Here is a 12,453-nt window from a genome sequence, read left to right on the forward strand (position 1 = left end):
ATTTTCGTTTAAAACGTATTAATATGATTATGGTGTGATTTTTGCAGGCATCTGTACCAAACAAAGATGTTTTCTTACGTCTGTAGAGTCTGATGTGTAGGCCAGGACATCTCTGCAGCACGACAATATTTCATTTAAAATTGTATTTTGACACACATTTCACAAATATTGCAATTTCCTCCTCATCCTACAATTTGAAAATTGCAGTAGGCAATATTGCAATTTCGATAAAATTTGGATTAATTGTGCAGCCCTAATTTGTAGCTACTGTATATGTATTAACAGAGGAAGTGGAAGAGTCGGGAAAAGTAACATCACAGTGTGCAAATATCTTAGAAATGCAAACCAGGGATTTCAAATATTGTATTAAAATGACATGTGTAATGGGAGCCTGTGGCTCCGACAGGACCAGAGTTTATGTTCCTGTGTAAACAGTTCAATCCATCTGTATAATGTTAATACCAGCCATAGAAAACAATATCTACTGTATGTTCCACACAAACTAAGAGTCTGGGAGGGTTGACTCCATCATGCAAACACATGGTCATTCAGGAATAATATAAAAGATTTATTTAGTCGATTAGTTGTATTTTATGCTTTTTCATGCTGAATGATTTATTTATGAGAAACTTAAGAGCACATCTCTGGTAAACACAAGATTTAAAGTCGTGCTTTTGTGTGATTCTTTGTGGTGAAACTGATCTGTCGATTAAATCAACTAATTGATTAGTCGACAAAATCTTAGTTTGTGTTGTTAATAGTTAATAGTAATTAGTCGACTAAGAATTTCTTTGGTCGAGGACAGCCCTAATATCTTAGAGAGATAAGATAGTCTTTTTGACCTTTAGGCTGATGACTTATTGAATTGAAGTTGTTTTAACGCTAAAATTCATATATAAAATACTCTGTCAGTGAGGGTTGGCAAGGTGAGTCAGTGGTTTTGCTTTGTCTCCTCACAGCAAGAAGGTCCTGGGGCCTTTTTTGTGTGACGTTTCTCCTCGTGTTTGAGTGGGTTTACTTCAGGTGCTCCGGTTTCCTCCCACAGTCCAAAGATGTGCAAGTCAGGTGAACTGGAAACTCGAAATAGCCCGTAGGTGTGAATTCATGTGGTTGTCTGACTGTACGGTATGTGTTGCCCTCGTCATAGACTAAAGCCTCTCGCATTGCATTGCACGCTGTGAAAGCCTCCAACTCCGAGCGGGGTAAGCGGGTGTAGAAAATGTATGTCGGGTCAAATTAACCTTTTTGCTTCCTGCCCACATGCAAACTAAAATAAGTTTCAACACGGCAGACCACACCTTGTGCAGAGGTCTCTTTTTTGCTGAAAGGTGAGCTTGTTTTGTTGTCCGGTTAGATCCCTGCCTGGAGCTACTGTGAGACCAAAACCGGATACTTAGTAGGAATTCCCAGGCTGCTATTCTCATATCCAAGACACTTATACCAGCTAGGAACTAGTCTGGACTCATACTACACTGCAGGGAGTGTGTGTGTGTGTGTGTGTGTGTTTGTGTGTGGTGAAGTGTGTGCAGACTGCATGAAGAGTATATGGTGATGTGATATGGTTACTGTTTAAGCCTGCGGCATCACACCAGGAAGTGTCAGTTCTATTCTATAGACAGGTGGAAAGACTGAAATTACACATTTCCAATTCCCCCTCTTCTCCTCTCACATCCTCTCTGTCTTTCTTCTCTCAGCTTATACTCTTTTCTTTTCTTTTGTCCCCACCTGTGACCCTTCCGTCTCACCTTTTCTACATCTCTCCGCATCCCCTTTTCACAGCAAAAAGAGACAGCCAAGTCATTGATGACAGATGTATATCAGAAACAAGATCCCTTATGTACGCTCATCTTTTCACCTCCCTTACCTCTCCTCGATGCGAACCCAGAGGTCGTTGAAATGCCGGTGCCGCTGTTTCTTCTGCTTGTTCCTCCTCTTTTTCTTCAGCATTCTCCTCTCTGCTTTCTCCAGCAGCTCCAGGCTATCCGGTGGCAGGAGCATGTGGGGTAGCAGATCGTCCTCCAGGGGACGCCCGTGCTCGTCCTCTTTGTGCGGGAGCTCGTGGAGGAAAGGCTCGAGAAGAGGGGGCTCGTCGTGGTGGTCTTCTGACCCTGGCGAGTCAGGCCTGGATGATGATCTCCTAGAGGGTGCACATCACGGGAGATACTTTTTGAAAGATTTCTGTCACAGCACGTACCGTTTGTATACACTTGATCAATTATCAATAATTCCGGAGTAAAATGGTGTGATAGCGAGACATTCTTTATTGTTTTTCTTCAATATAACTATCTGCAGAAGCTCTGAAGGCTGTAGATTGTTGTTGTTTGCATGCAAATTACAGCTGACAAGTTTAAGTCTCAGGAATGCTTGTTTTCCTCTTTTTTTTTAATGCAACTCCCTGCTACTGGGGTGCACGCTAGGTGAAAGTTTGCAAAATCCCAAATGGGCCGACTTCATGCCAATGCATAATTCAGTTTGGTTTGGAGTCTCAGCATTGCTTGTTTTCCTCTATGCTTTTTTAAATCATGTCCCTGTCAGTGGGGTGAAAGCTAAGTGAAAGTTTGTGCAAAATCCCAATATGGGCCGAATTCATGCCAAAACATAATTGAGTTTGGTTTGGAGAGACGAGCAAAGCCACCTCAGGTGGAATCCTCCACCAAAAAACAAACATCTTTTCCATATCCACTGCCTGTGAGTGATCAGATCCTGAACAAATGGATTAACGGCAGAGAGATTGATTATGATGTGTGGTTTGAATGGACGTTTGGGATGAATTTTGTGCTGTGACAAACTCACACTCATTCATTCACGCACTCACACAACAACATAGATCTGCACTGAGATAGACACCCGCACGGTGTGCCATGGTAGACTGCACTACATGCTTCACAGCAGGAGGTATGAGCTCCGCTTAAGTTAGCCTTTTCAACAACACTTCATTGGTGGCCAGTGGGGTTTTTGTCAGATTTATCTGCACCACAATCTACGTAGTGGAAAAAAAAAATAGAAAATCGGGGTGAATAAAGGACATCACTGGGCTTTTATTTTTCCTTAAACTGAAAAATCCAAATATGAGATCCCTAAAGCTATCCCACCACTACACCGTACTCCTCGACTGCACATACTTATTACACTTTGTTCATGATAAATGTTTGTAATTTAGTCACAAATCAGATATGTTCTGACAATATCTGGTAACACCAAAAATGTTTTAATTTGTTTATATCTTTTTATAAACTTACTTGATAAAGAAGTCAGTCAATAATAATTGCAACCATCTCATTTCATGCAGTGCACGCCGCCAGTAGTTTTCTAAAGTAGGGTCAAGGTGGTAACCTTGCTGAGATGTGCGTCTTGTCAGTCGTGGTCAATCCTTGTTGCAGTGACAACCGCATTGTGTTTCCTGTGACTGCTTCACAGTAAAAGCCAGGGCCGTGTTTCGCCAGTTGAATGTTTTTCATGTGAAGCAGCAGCAGTGTGAAAAGTTTGGTTTTGCATTAGCGGTAACTTAATATAGCTCTGATACAGAGTTGGGTCAGTGAATTGAAAATGCAACACAATTGCAATGTTTTTAACAGAGGTAGACTATTAAACTATGGCTAAAAGAGAACCAACATTGTCCTCATACCTCTAGCAATGAAAACTAATACATAAAGAGATAAATACATTGAATGGCTATTGCTGAAAAAAAGCCAATTATAAATAGCATCAAAAATGGGGTTTGATTTCATTAAATGTTTAAGGATTATATCTTTAAAGCTCATCCCTAATGGATAAAGTTAACAGCTTCCCTGTTCCAGACTAACAATGATACATCAGTACAAACCAACGGTAACAACAAATAGCAAATGAATGTAAAGCTGACATTTGGTATTTAAAGTTAATATTACAACAGTTCTGTTTATAATTCTAGTGCTGAAAGTTTAAATCCAATGACGGCCCTTGTTTTATCTCTTGTAATAACAACAGCGTTCTGAATCTGGCTATTTCTTTTCTTTTCTGTGATCACGAATATCCGCACCAAAATGAGCCTCTTGAGTGATTAGTAGATTAGTGGTTCACTGCCAGTAAATAAACAAAAAAGTTAACTTTCCAGTGTCAATAGTGCAGATAAATTAATAAAAATGATGAGGTAATGACATAATTACTCATGTTTAGGGAGAGAGTGAGTACTCGCAAAAGGAGAATCACTCAACGGATGACTACTGAGCGTAGTTTTTCATTATTTGCAGACAACACATTTCTCACAAGGGCCAAAGAAGCAGAACGTGAACATCTGTTTCGGGTCTGCAAAATGAACACAGACCGACTATGGAGTCGTGCTTACTTGGAAAATGATTTCCCATTAGAAATCCAGTCAGTGAAAAAGTTGAAGGAAATCTATTCCTGTCAGGGCCATGAAGCAGCAGTTGCCCTGTAAAATGTGGCATGAACATGAAACCTTACACCCATTGAAGTGATAAAATATGGCCCTCAGAGTTTTACAGACTCATGTTTTCAGAAGAAAGCATAATGTGCAACAACTATGGCAAAGCATAATATTTTCTCAGTCATATCAGTCATCACTGTATTTCTCACTTTGTCTGCTATGGTCAGTCTTTTCTGTCTTATCTTGTTTCTCAGACGTTTCTTCTGCTTTTTATGGAAAATTAGTATTAAAACAACTTGCTGGAACAGAAAAGGCCCTGAGAAAATGACTCCTTTATTGTTGTCTTACTTTACCAATACGTCTTTCATTATAAATCATTTTAAAGTTCATTTTCAGATTTTTAATAGTTGTGTAAAATTTAAGGTTTGTCTCGTGTCCGGATGTCTAAATCAGGCTCACCAGCAATTTACCATTTCCTGTCATTTGTGAAACTAAAGTTTTTTTTTCTCTTTTTCGTTGCAGATTTAGCAAACACTACTCTACAATTTCAAAGTATTTAAAGGATTTCAGGAGGATGAATTGCAGTAATTTTGTAAAATTAGAAGCTCATATAATACTAAGGGATTAGTTAAATATGCACATGTATTGCCATGATAAATCACAAAATGCAGTCCATTAAAAGTGCCACTAGATGATGTCTGTGTGTGTGTGTTTAAGTGCATTTAAGCAGTAAACGTACCTGTTTATGGGCTGCCCAGCAGGGGTGTGCTCCACCTCGTATCCCTGGCGACGGAGCACATCAATGACTGTGTTGTTGCCCAGAAAGTGACCTGCGAAACAAAAAAAAAAGAAGAAAAGTGATGACCTCCACTGTTCTGGATGCTAATGATGAGGTACTGCAAGCAAATTGAAACTAGACATTCAGCTACTATAGCCGTCTAACTGCTGTTTCAGAAGATCATAGGGAAGTGTAATGAAGTCCTGGAGCAGGGAGGAGGCTGTTGAGCCTGGCTTAACATTCGCATTAACATAGCAACGTGTTAATTAGTGAGCTTTAGAGTAGTCAATAAATATACTTTTGGACTTTATGCAAAGCTAAATTGCCTTATGGCTTCGGCTCTATATTTAACACACAGACGTGAGAGTGGTATCGATCTTCTCGTCTAAGTGTTGGCAAGGAGGCAAATTAAGTTATTTCCCAAAACTATTTTTTTCTCCTCACACCCTTTAATACTTCTGCTGCCTCCTAAACGCTTCAGTGCTTGATTTGTATTTTGCTTCCTACTTTTACACCACCCTTTTTATCTCTCTTCCATCCGTCATCCTCCCCTCTGCCATCTTTTCCATTTCCATCTCTCCATTCTCATCCTTCCTTATCTCTCACTTCCCCTCTTCTCCCCTCTTCCTCCCTTCCTTCCTTCCTCGCTCTGACCCTCTCAGCTACGTGAAGTGGGGGCATTGAGGCTTCAGGTTGCCATGTCAAGAGGTCTCCATTCTTCCCCCTCGCTCTGACAAGGGGGAGCAGGGGCCCATTGTTTGGGCCTGCTCAGCCGTGGCACCACGGAGCTGTGTAAACAATGAGCCCCGGCACTTTAATCTGGCCCAGAGCCATCGATAGAGAGAGAGGTTGGCCTCGATGCACTATGGGTGCCACGATGCTGCCCCATCTCTAGAAACTAATAATTGTTGGCTAAAACTGTGTCCCAGTGGGTAATAGCCATGGAAGAACACACAAAATTAAATAACCTTTTTTAAACTTCTTGGTAAATGTGACTGCTTATCAACTCTGAGAGGAACAATGTCCCATGAGAATAAGGCTTGAAGGACCTTTTAAAAACTGACAAGCTTTGTTACTATTTTGTTTGTTTTATCACTTTTTTCGGAGTGAGGGTGCACCTCTCCAAATCATCAAGAGTTCCTGGTGGAGGATGACCAACGGCTATACCATGCAAAAGAAGACATGCATTTATTTTCTACTTTGAGCTGAAATCATTATCAATACAGGTGGTCAGTTAGATGAATACCCAGCAGCTCTTAAAAACTCCCCATGGGAGTTGGAAAGCAGACAGAGAGACGGAGTTTCCCAGCCTGCCCACGTTTTAGAAACAACTCAGTGTGATTTATGTGAGTTTACGTCAGAGGATTAAGGTGGGACAAATGGAGCTGTTCGGCACAATGTAGGGCCACAGAAGGGTGGGCGGACTTCAAGACTTCAAAGGGGACGCACACACATACAAATACGTATCCACACACACATTCTAATAGGAGGTAAACCGTCAATTCTGACATGTCCCCCAAAGGCTTCAATGTGATTTTGGGGACTGAGTTGAAAAAAACTATACAAAAAAAAAAGCAGTGCTATTATTGAGACTAAAGACGATATTTAAATAAACATATGGTCCAAGACACAAAAAAACCAAGAAAATGTTAAAAAAGTGTCAAATCTAAAAATTAAAAGAAGCTTTTTTTTAATGAAATCAAGCCATCATATAAACACATACATTCTCCTTTGTAGTGGATTTTCTCCAAATATGCTTTGTAGGAGTTATTTATTTTTTCTTAGTATTTTGCTGTTGTTTTACTAATAATAAGTAGTATTGTTTGATTTATTATTAGATTTGATAGTGTTTTCTTTTGCTAGTTATTTGTTTAGTTTCATTATTTTCTTGTTTAGTAGCCTATATTTATTTTTTTGCGTAATTAGTATTTTGTTTTCTTTTGTTCATGAATTAGGTAAAAGGCACCCGCGATTATATACTGTATAGGTAGGCAGGTAGGACCAGCATGCACCTGGGTGGGCTTATGTTTTTTTACCAGAGCAAGAGAGGCAGCGACATTCATGTTTTCTTTGTGCTTCATTTGCTTTGCTTGCTTTTTTGGATAAATAAATCGTCAGAAACACATACATTTTGCATGGACAATGGACTGTTTTGCCTGCGTACACCACATACCCATGGTCCGTCAGTAAGCCTTTGATTTAACTTTGATTTTTGCGACAAATGGCGACTACATGCTTTCCATTTTCGGAGCAGCCTTTAGCAATATGAAAGATGGAACCCACTATGTTAAGTCTCAACTGTATGGACCAGCTGTAGAACTTCACTCCAATCTGACTTATAAAAAAAGAGATGAAGGATGACTTTGAAGCAACCGCCATGCTGCATTATAAATGAAGACCTTTTTTTTTTATAACGAGCAGTCCACCTTAACAAGAACATGTTTCATACTTGAAAAAAAAAGGGCCGCCGGTGTGCCGGAGTCATGGAATTACAAACAAAAACTAAATTCAGACACCTTTGATTAAACATGATTGATGCACCGGAAAGAGGCAGAAAGTGGGAACAGAAAATTATGTTCTAGAAGGTTTCTATTTTCCTGAAATTAGGCCTCACGTATGATGTAGCCTTTGGCAACTGACGTGAACTTTGGGGCCTGAAATACGCCAGGTGATTTGTGACAACTGCCTCTCTCTGTTTCTCTCTCGTACTGCTAATAACTGGTACCAAGCGATACTTTAGTGTTTCTGTCAGAGAGAAAGAAAGAAAGAGTCATCCTGGTTGAACATTCTTCCTCGGCCCATGTAGGTGACTTCATTTTCTCTGCAAAATATAGAAAACAATAGCAATCGTGGTGCGGTCGAATTCTAAACGGGGGATCGGAAAAAGCACTGACAAGACTTTGTGGTGAGAAAACACTTGTTCATCCTTTGCCAAAGAAAGATTCCTACTGTGACACACAGAGTGAGCATCAATGTTTGGGTCAGAGAGGACATTTTTAGAGCACCGCACACAGCAAAACTACTTCCATATTTACTTTTCTACTTCCATATTTGCTTCAACAAACAAAAACACATGATAATTGGAAAAATGCTGACGTTGCGGAGCTTGCTCGTAAACATCGTAGCGTTCCTCTGCGGTGTATTAAGTTTGGTTCTGCCACACTGGTTACACAGATGTTTTCATTCCATGGCTTTGTTACACATGTTGACTCACAGTATCACAATTGGTTATTGGTTGTCTAAAGGCACATCTAAATAAAAATGTTTCTTTGTACTCCACTTATAACCGTTTCTTAGGGAGTATAATTTCACTCTCCACACTACTTAACTTCAATAAAAATAATTATAATTGTTTTGATCTGGAGATTATTACAGTTTTCCACCTTAGGGCCCAAAATGTGTCACTTCAGTTTTGTTTCAGGTTCCCCACATAAGAAATAGTAGCAGTCGTATCCATTCAAGGCTCCCACTAGAAACAGGCCTTGCAGCCCATGTATAGGGCCCAAGAAGTACACTTCTGGGGTGACATCTGTGACATCTGACATATATTTCCACAGATTATTTATTTTCCAATTTCATACATTTTAAATCTATGAAATGGGCCAAAAAAATATGTACATCAATGCACAATATGTAGACTGTATGTCTTTCCAGCAGCACCGAGAGAGGGGAGATGGTAGAGATAAAGACCGGGGACAGACCTGAAAGCTCTCATTCACAGCTAACTCCCTACACGCAGCGACATTCATACATGGCACCGCTGAGCTAGAGGGTCACAGATTAGCTCATGTCACGGTTATAGAAACGTACAGAGTTTTTATATGTTGCACTGAACTTTTCTATGAAGTGACAGCTTTTATAACAGTCTATAATACCCTTTTTCCATGTAAATTAGTGCCTATATGGAGGTTTTTTAACCTTTTCCACTCCACCCCTCCTTACCATAGACCCGTTTTTGTCTTTTTTTAGGAGGGTACAAGGGGTCTTTAGGGGGAGATAGCAGGTCAACAGTTTAAGTCACATAGAAGTGGTGTACATCATCTGAAAGCTGGGAACCTGAAGATTAATTTGAGATGCTCAGCTCTGTGTGTCAAGATATTCTAGTCAGAAAAAAAATAAATAAATAGTTAATTAAGATTAATTGTGCAAGTGTATAAGGGTTTAGAACATTATGATGGAAGTATATGATGGTCATTCCCATGCTCTATTATGTATCATAAGTTGCTGTAGCAATGTTTGGGTTGATACCATTTGATTTTGTGCTACATTTAACAATTTTTTTTACCACTAATTACCAAGAATTTATAAAAAAATTATCAATAATCCCTCCAAAATACCACATTAAGACACCAAGACCTTGAGGAACACCATGGAAAAAGCCATGCTGTGATTCCAAAAACTTTTGACATTTGGAGATTTATGCAAGAATTGCATTTTTCGGTGATTGGATGGCGAGCACTTCTATTCTGAAAACTGCTCAGAAACCCCCTCATTGTCAATATACCTAGGAAAGCCATCCATCTTCTGAATGCACTAGTTCTTTAGTTTGGAGCTGTAAAGTTTCATGAGGCTGCGATTATCCTAGAGGTCACCACAGGTCTTTTTATACAGTGAGGTCACGTTTAAAAGAAATGGTCTTACTATATGAAATGGCTACTATGGGGACTAACATAATCACACATGAATACAGTTGGGTTTATTGGATCCACAAGAGTCTCAACTTTGCAGTGATACCCAATTTATGTAATTCCCAGACTGTTTAGGGACCCCAGTATTCAGAAAAATCTAAATACATCATTTAAGAAAAGGTAAAAAATAACACATAAACTGCATGTGATTATCATAAAGTGGGCAAATCTGTAAAAGGGAGACTCGTGGGTACCCATAGAACCCATTTTCATTCACATATCTTGAGGTCAGAGGTCAAGGGACCCCTTTGAAAATAACCATGCCAGTTTTTCCTCGCCAAAAATGTAGTGTAACTTCATAGCGTTATTTAGCGTTCTTCCCAACATGTGAGATAATTTCACTTAATTCACAACATAAGTACTAAATGTAAAACGACCAGTTGAAAGAAATGGAGTTTAGTCAGTTAGAAAACAGATTGAATGAAACTTTTCTGCACACCTGCACACTCAGTCACCAGATGAAAACCACGGCGGTATCCGTCCTCAGAAAGACATCCAGTCTCCACAATCAGCGGCTCAAATTATTAGAACATATGGTAAGCCTTAAATAGGGTTCCTTTTCCATACACATCAATATTTACATTACAACTTGTAACCAGGGCCCAAGCAGCAGTTCTCATAACATTACAGCATGTTGGATAAACAAACGCTACGGGCAGCACTGAGGCCAATCTGCCCCGTATAGCCGTTGCTTGCATGCTCCCTGCTAGTCAGCTGGCCTCAGAAGCCCATTATCACTACTAAGGCCTGAATGAAGATGACAGTGAGGTGTCTGGGGCTTTCTTTAGTCTGTAGTATGCAGTGTTTGAGTTGCCAGTGACATAAAGCCACAAACGTTTGGCTTGAATATACCTTGCAACTGTCCAATGTTTTTAGGCTTTCTATTCTTGTGTAGATATTTGACACTATAGTGGTTTTGGGAACATCACTCGTCAGGCAGAAAGAGAGCTGTTCAAAAAGAGGGAGTTAAACTATTCAAACTATTGTCAAAACAAAATAATAGACTGACGTTTAAGATTTGACATTTCTAGGACATCGGAAGTACTAACCAAAGCCAAAGATTTCACTGGAAAATCACTGTCTTGGCTGCTAAAAGTCGGATAAAACCTCAGTGTCTTCGACAGTCAAGGAGACGCAGCCATCCATAAAAGTGACAGTCATGTCAAGAGACAAAATAACAGGAAAATTATTGGTTATCCGCTGGCGTAAAGATCACACAGTCATCCTGGTGTTTTGCAAACAATGCCAGCTCAATATTAACACTCATATCGAGTGTCTGGAAAAACAGGCTCTGCTTGCATAGCACTTCTTCTTCTTCTTCTTATCCCTGGTTACTGTTTTATGTCTTTGATGGACAGTCAGTTCCTCCATGTATTAAATCTAAACCTCATCTATTATCAGTCAAGTGCAATTTGTTTGAAAAAGAACAGGACGTTGTTGGTCTCATAATGGAGACAATATTATGATATACTGTCAAGCTAGTCTTTACTTTATCATTATTTAATCATTTGTGGTAAGATACATTAAAATGTCCAGTTGAACGTATTGTATTTTGGGATATTTTGTTCTATTCATTTAAAGAAACCTCACGGCAGCACTAGAGTAAAAGTCAGGGGATCCCCAAAGTCAGTTGGATTCATCCTCTAGGACCATGAACGTACAACAATTTCAATCCATCAAATAGTTATTTAGATATTTCAATGTGGAACAAAGTGGTGAACCCACCGACCAACCGCCACCGGCATCCCCAGAGCCACATTCGCTAAAAAATTGTTAAGACGCGACAGGAACGCAGCCGAGAAGCACTAAGTGTGTTATGTTAAGAGATCTTAACCACAATTCAATTACTGGATAGCAGCAGTTAATGTTGTTTTCTTTTAAATCAAACTTTGATAATTTATGTAACGTATATAGCCAACTTGTGGTGTCGAGACCCAGGAGTCTCTTAATGTTAATATAATATTCATCCTCGCAGGCACCAAGATTCTTTACCACTGGATGAGCCATGGAAAAATAGTTTCAAAAATGGATGTTTTTCGCCTGGAATCAATTTAGCGCGATGTTACTTGCAACTATATGTTGTCATTTTGATCCAAAACTCCCTGCAGGATAAGGACACTCTTAATATAATAGCATAGGCGAGCAAGTTTGTTGCCAAAACCAAGATATGTTGGGTTATATATGTCTGCATAGAAGTCAGCTTGGGTCGCTGTCATTGGTTCAAACCAGTCCAAAACAGCATATTCAATTTTAGCTCCAATCGGTTGCATCTCTCAATCCTCCCTCCTCTGTACTCTATCTCATAGAAATACACTTTAAAAACAAAAACCACATATGATTTAGCCCACTTGTGTGTATAAGGATTAAAAAAAAATAAAAAACAGATTGACGTATATGCAGAGAAGTCCAGTTGAGGGTTGAAACTACTGACTGAGCCAAACTAAACCTCCACATGTTGTTTTAGTGCTTCTGCTGCTCAGTCGTTAATGACCTACTGTATGGGCCTTGTTACTGAAGATGATGTCATAATTTCCTCCAGTCAATGAATTTTTGAGCACACCCTTAGACAATACACTAGGTCATAGATGAAAATATCTGCAAGGCTATTTGCCGACTTTATG

The 12,453-nt window shown here is 39.5% G+C and overlaps 1 protein-coding gene across 1 annotated transcript in view; it reads right to left on the reverse strand.

The window, feature by feature from the left end:
• trabd2a (TraB domain containing 2A) overlaps nt 1–12,453 on the reverse strand; it is a 69,704-nt gene that overhangs the window by 5,023 nt on the left and 52,228 nt on the right. The window contains exons 5-6 of the mRNA XM_074617871.1: nt 5,106–5,196; nt 1,865–2,137 (exon numbers count right to left, since the gene is read on the reverse strand). Of these exons, the coding sequence (XP_074473972.1) occupies nt 1,865–2,137; nt 5,106–5,196 (364 nt within the window). The remainder of the gene's footprint in view (nt 1–1,864; nt 2,138–5,105; nt 5,197–12,453) is intronic.

Source organism: Sebastes fasciatus, chromosome 19, assembly GCF_043250625.1.
Source record: "Sebastes fasciatus isolate fSebFas1 chromosome 19, fSebFas1.pri, whole genome shotgun sequence".
NCBI lineage: Eukaryota > Metazoa > Chordata > Actinopteri > Perciformes > Sebastidae > Sebastes > Sebastes fasciatus.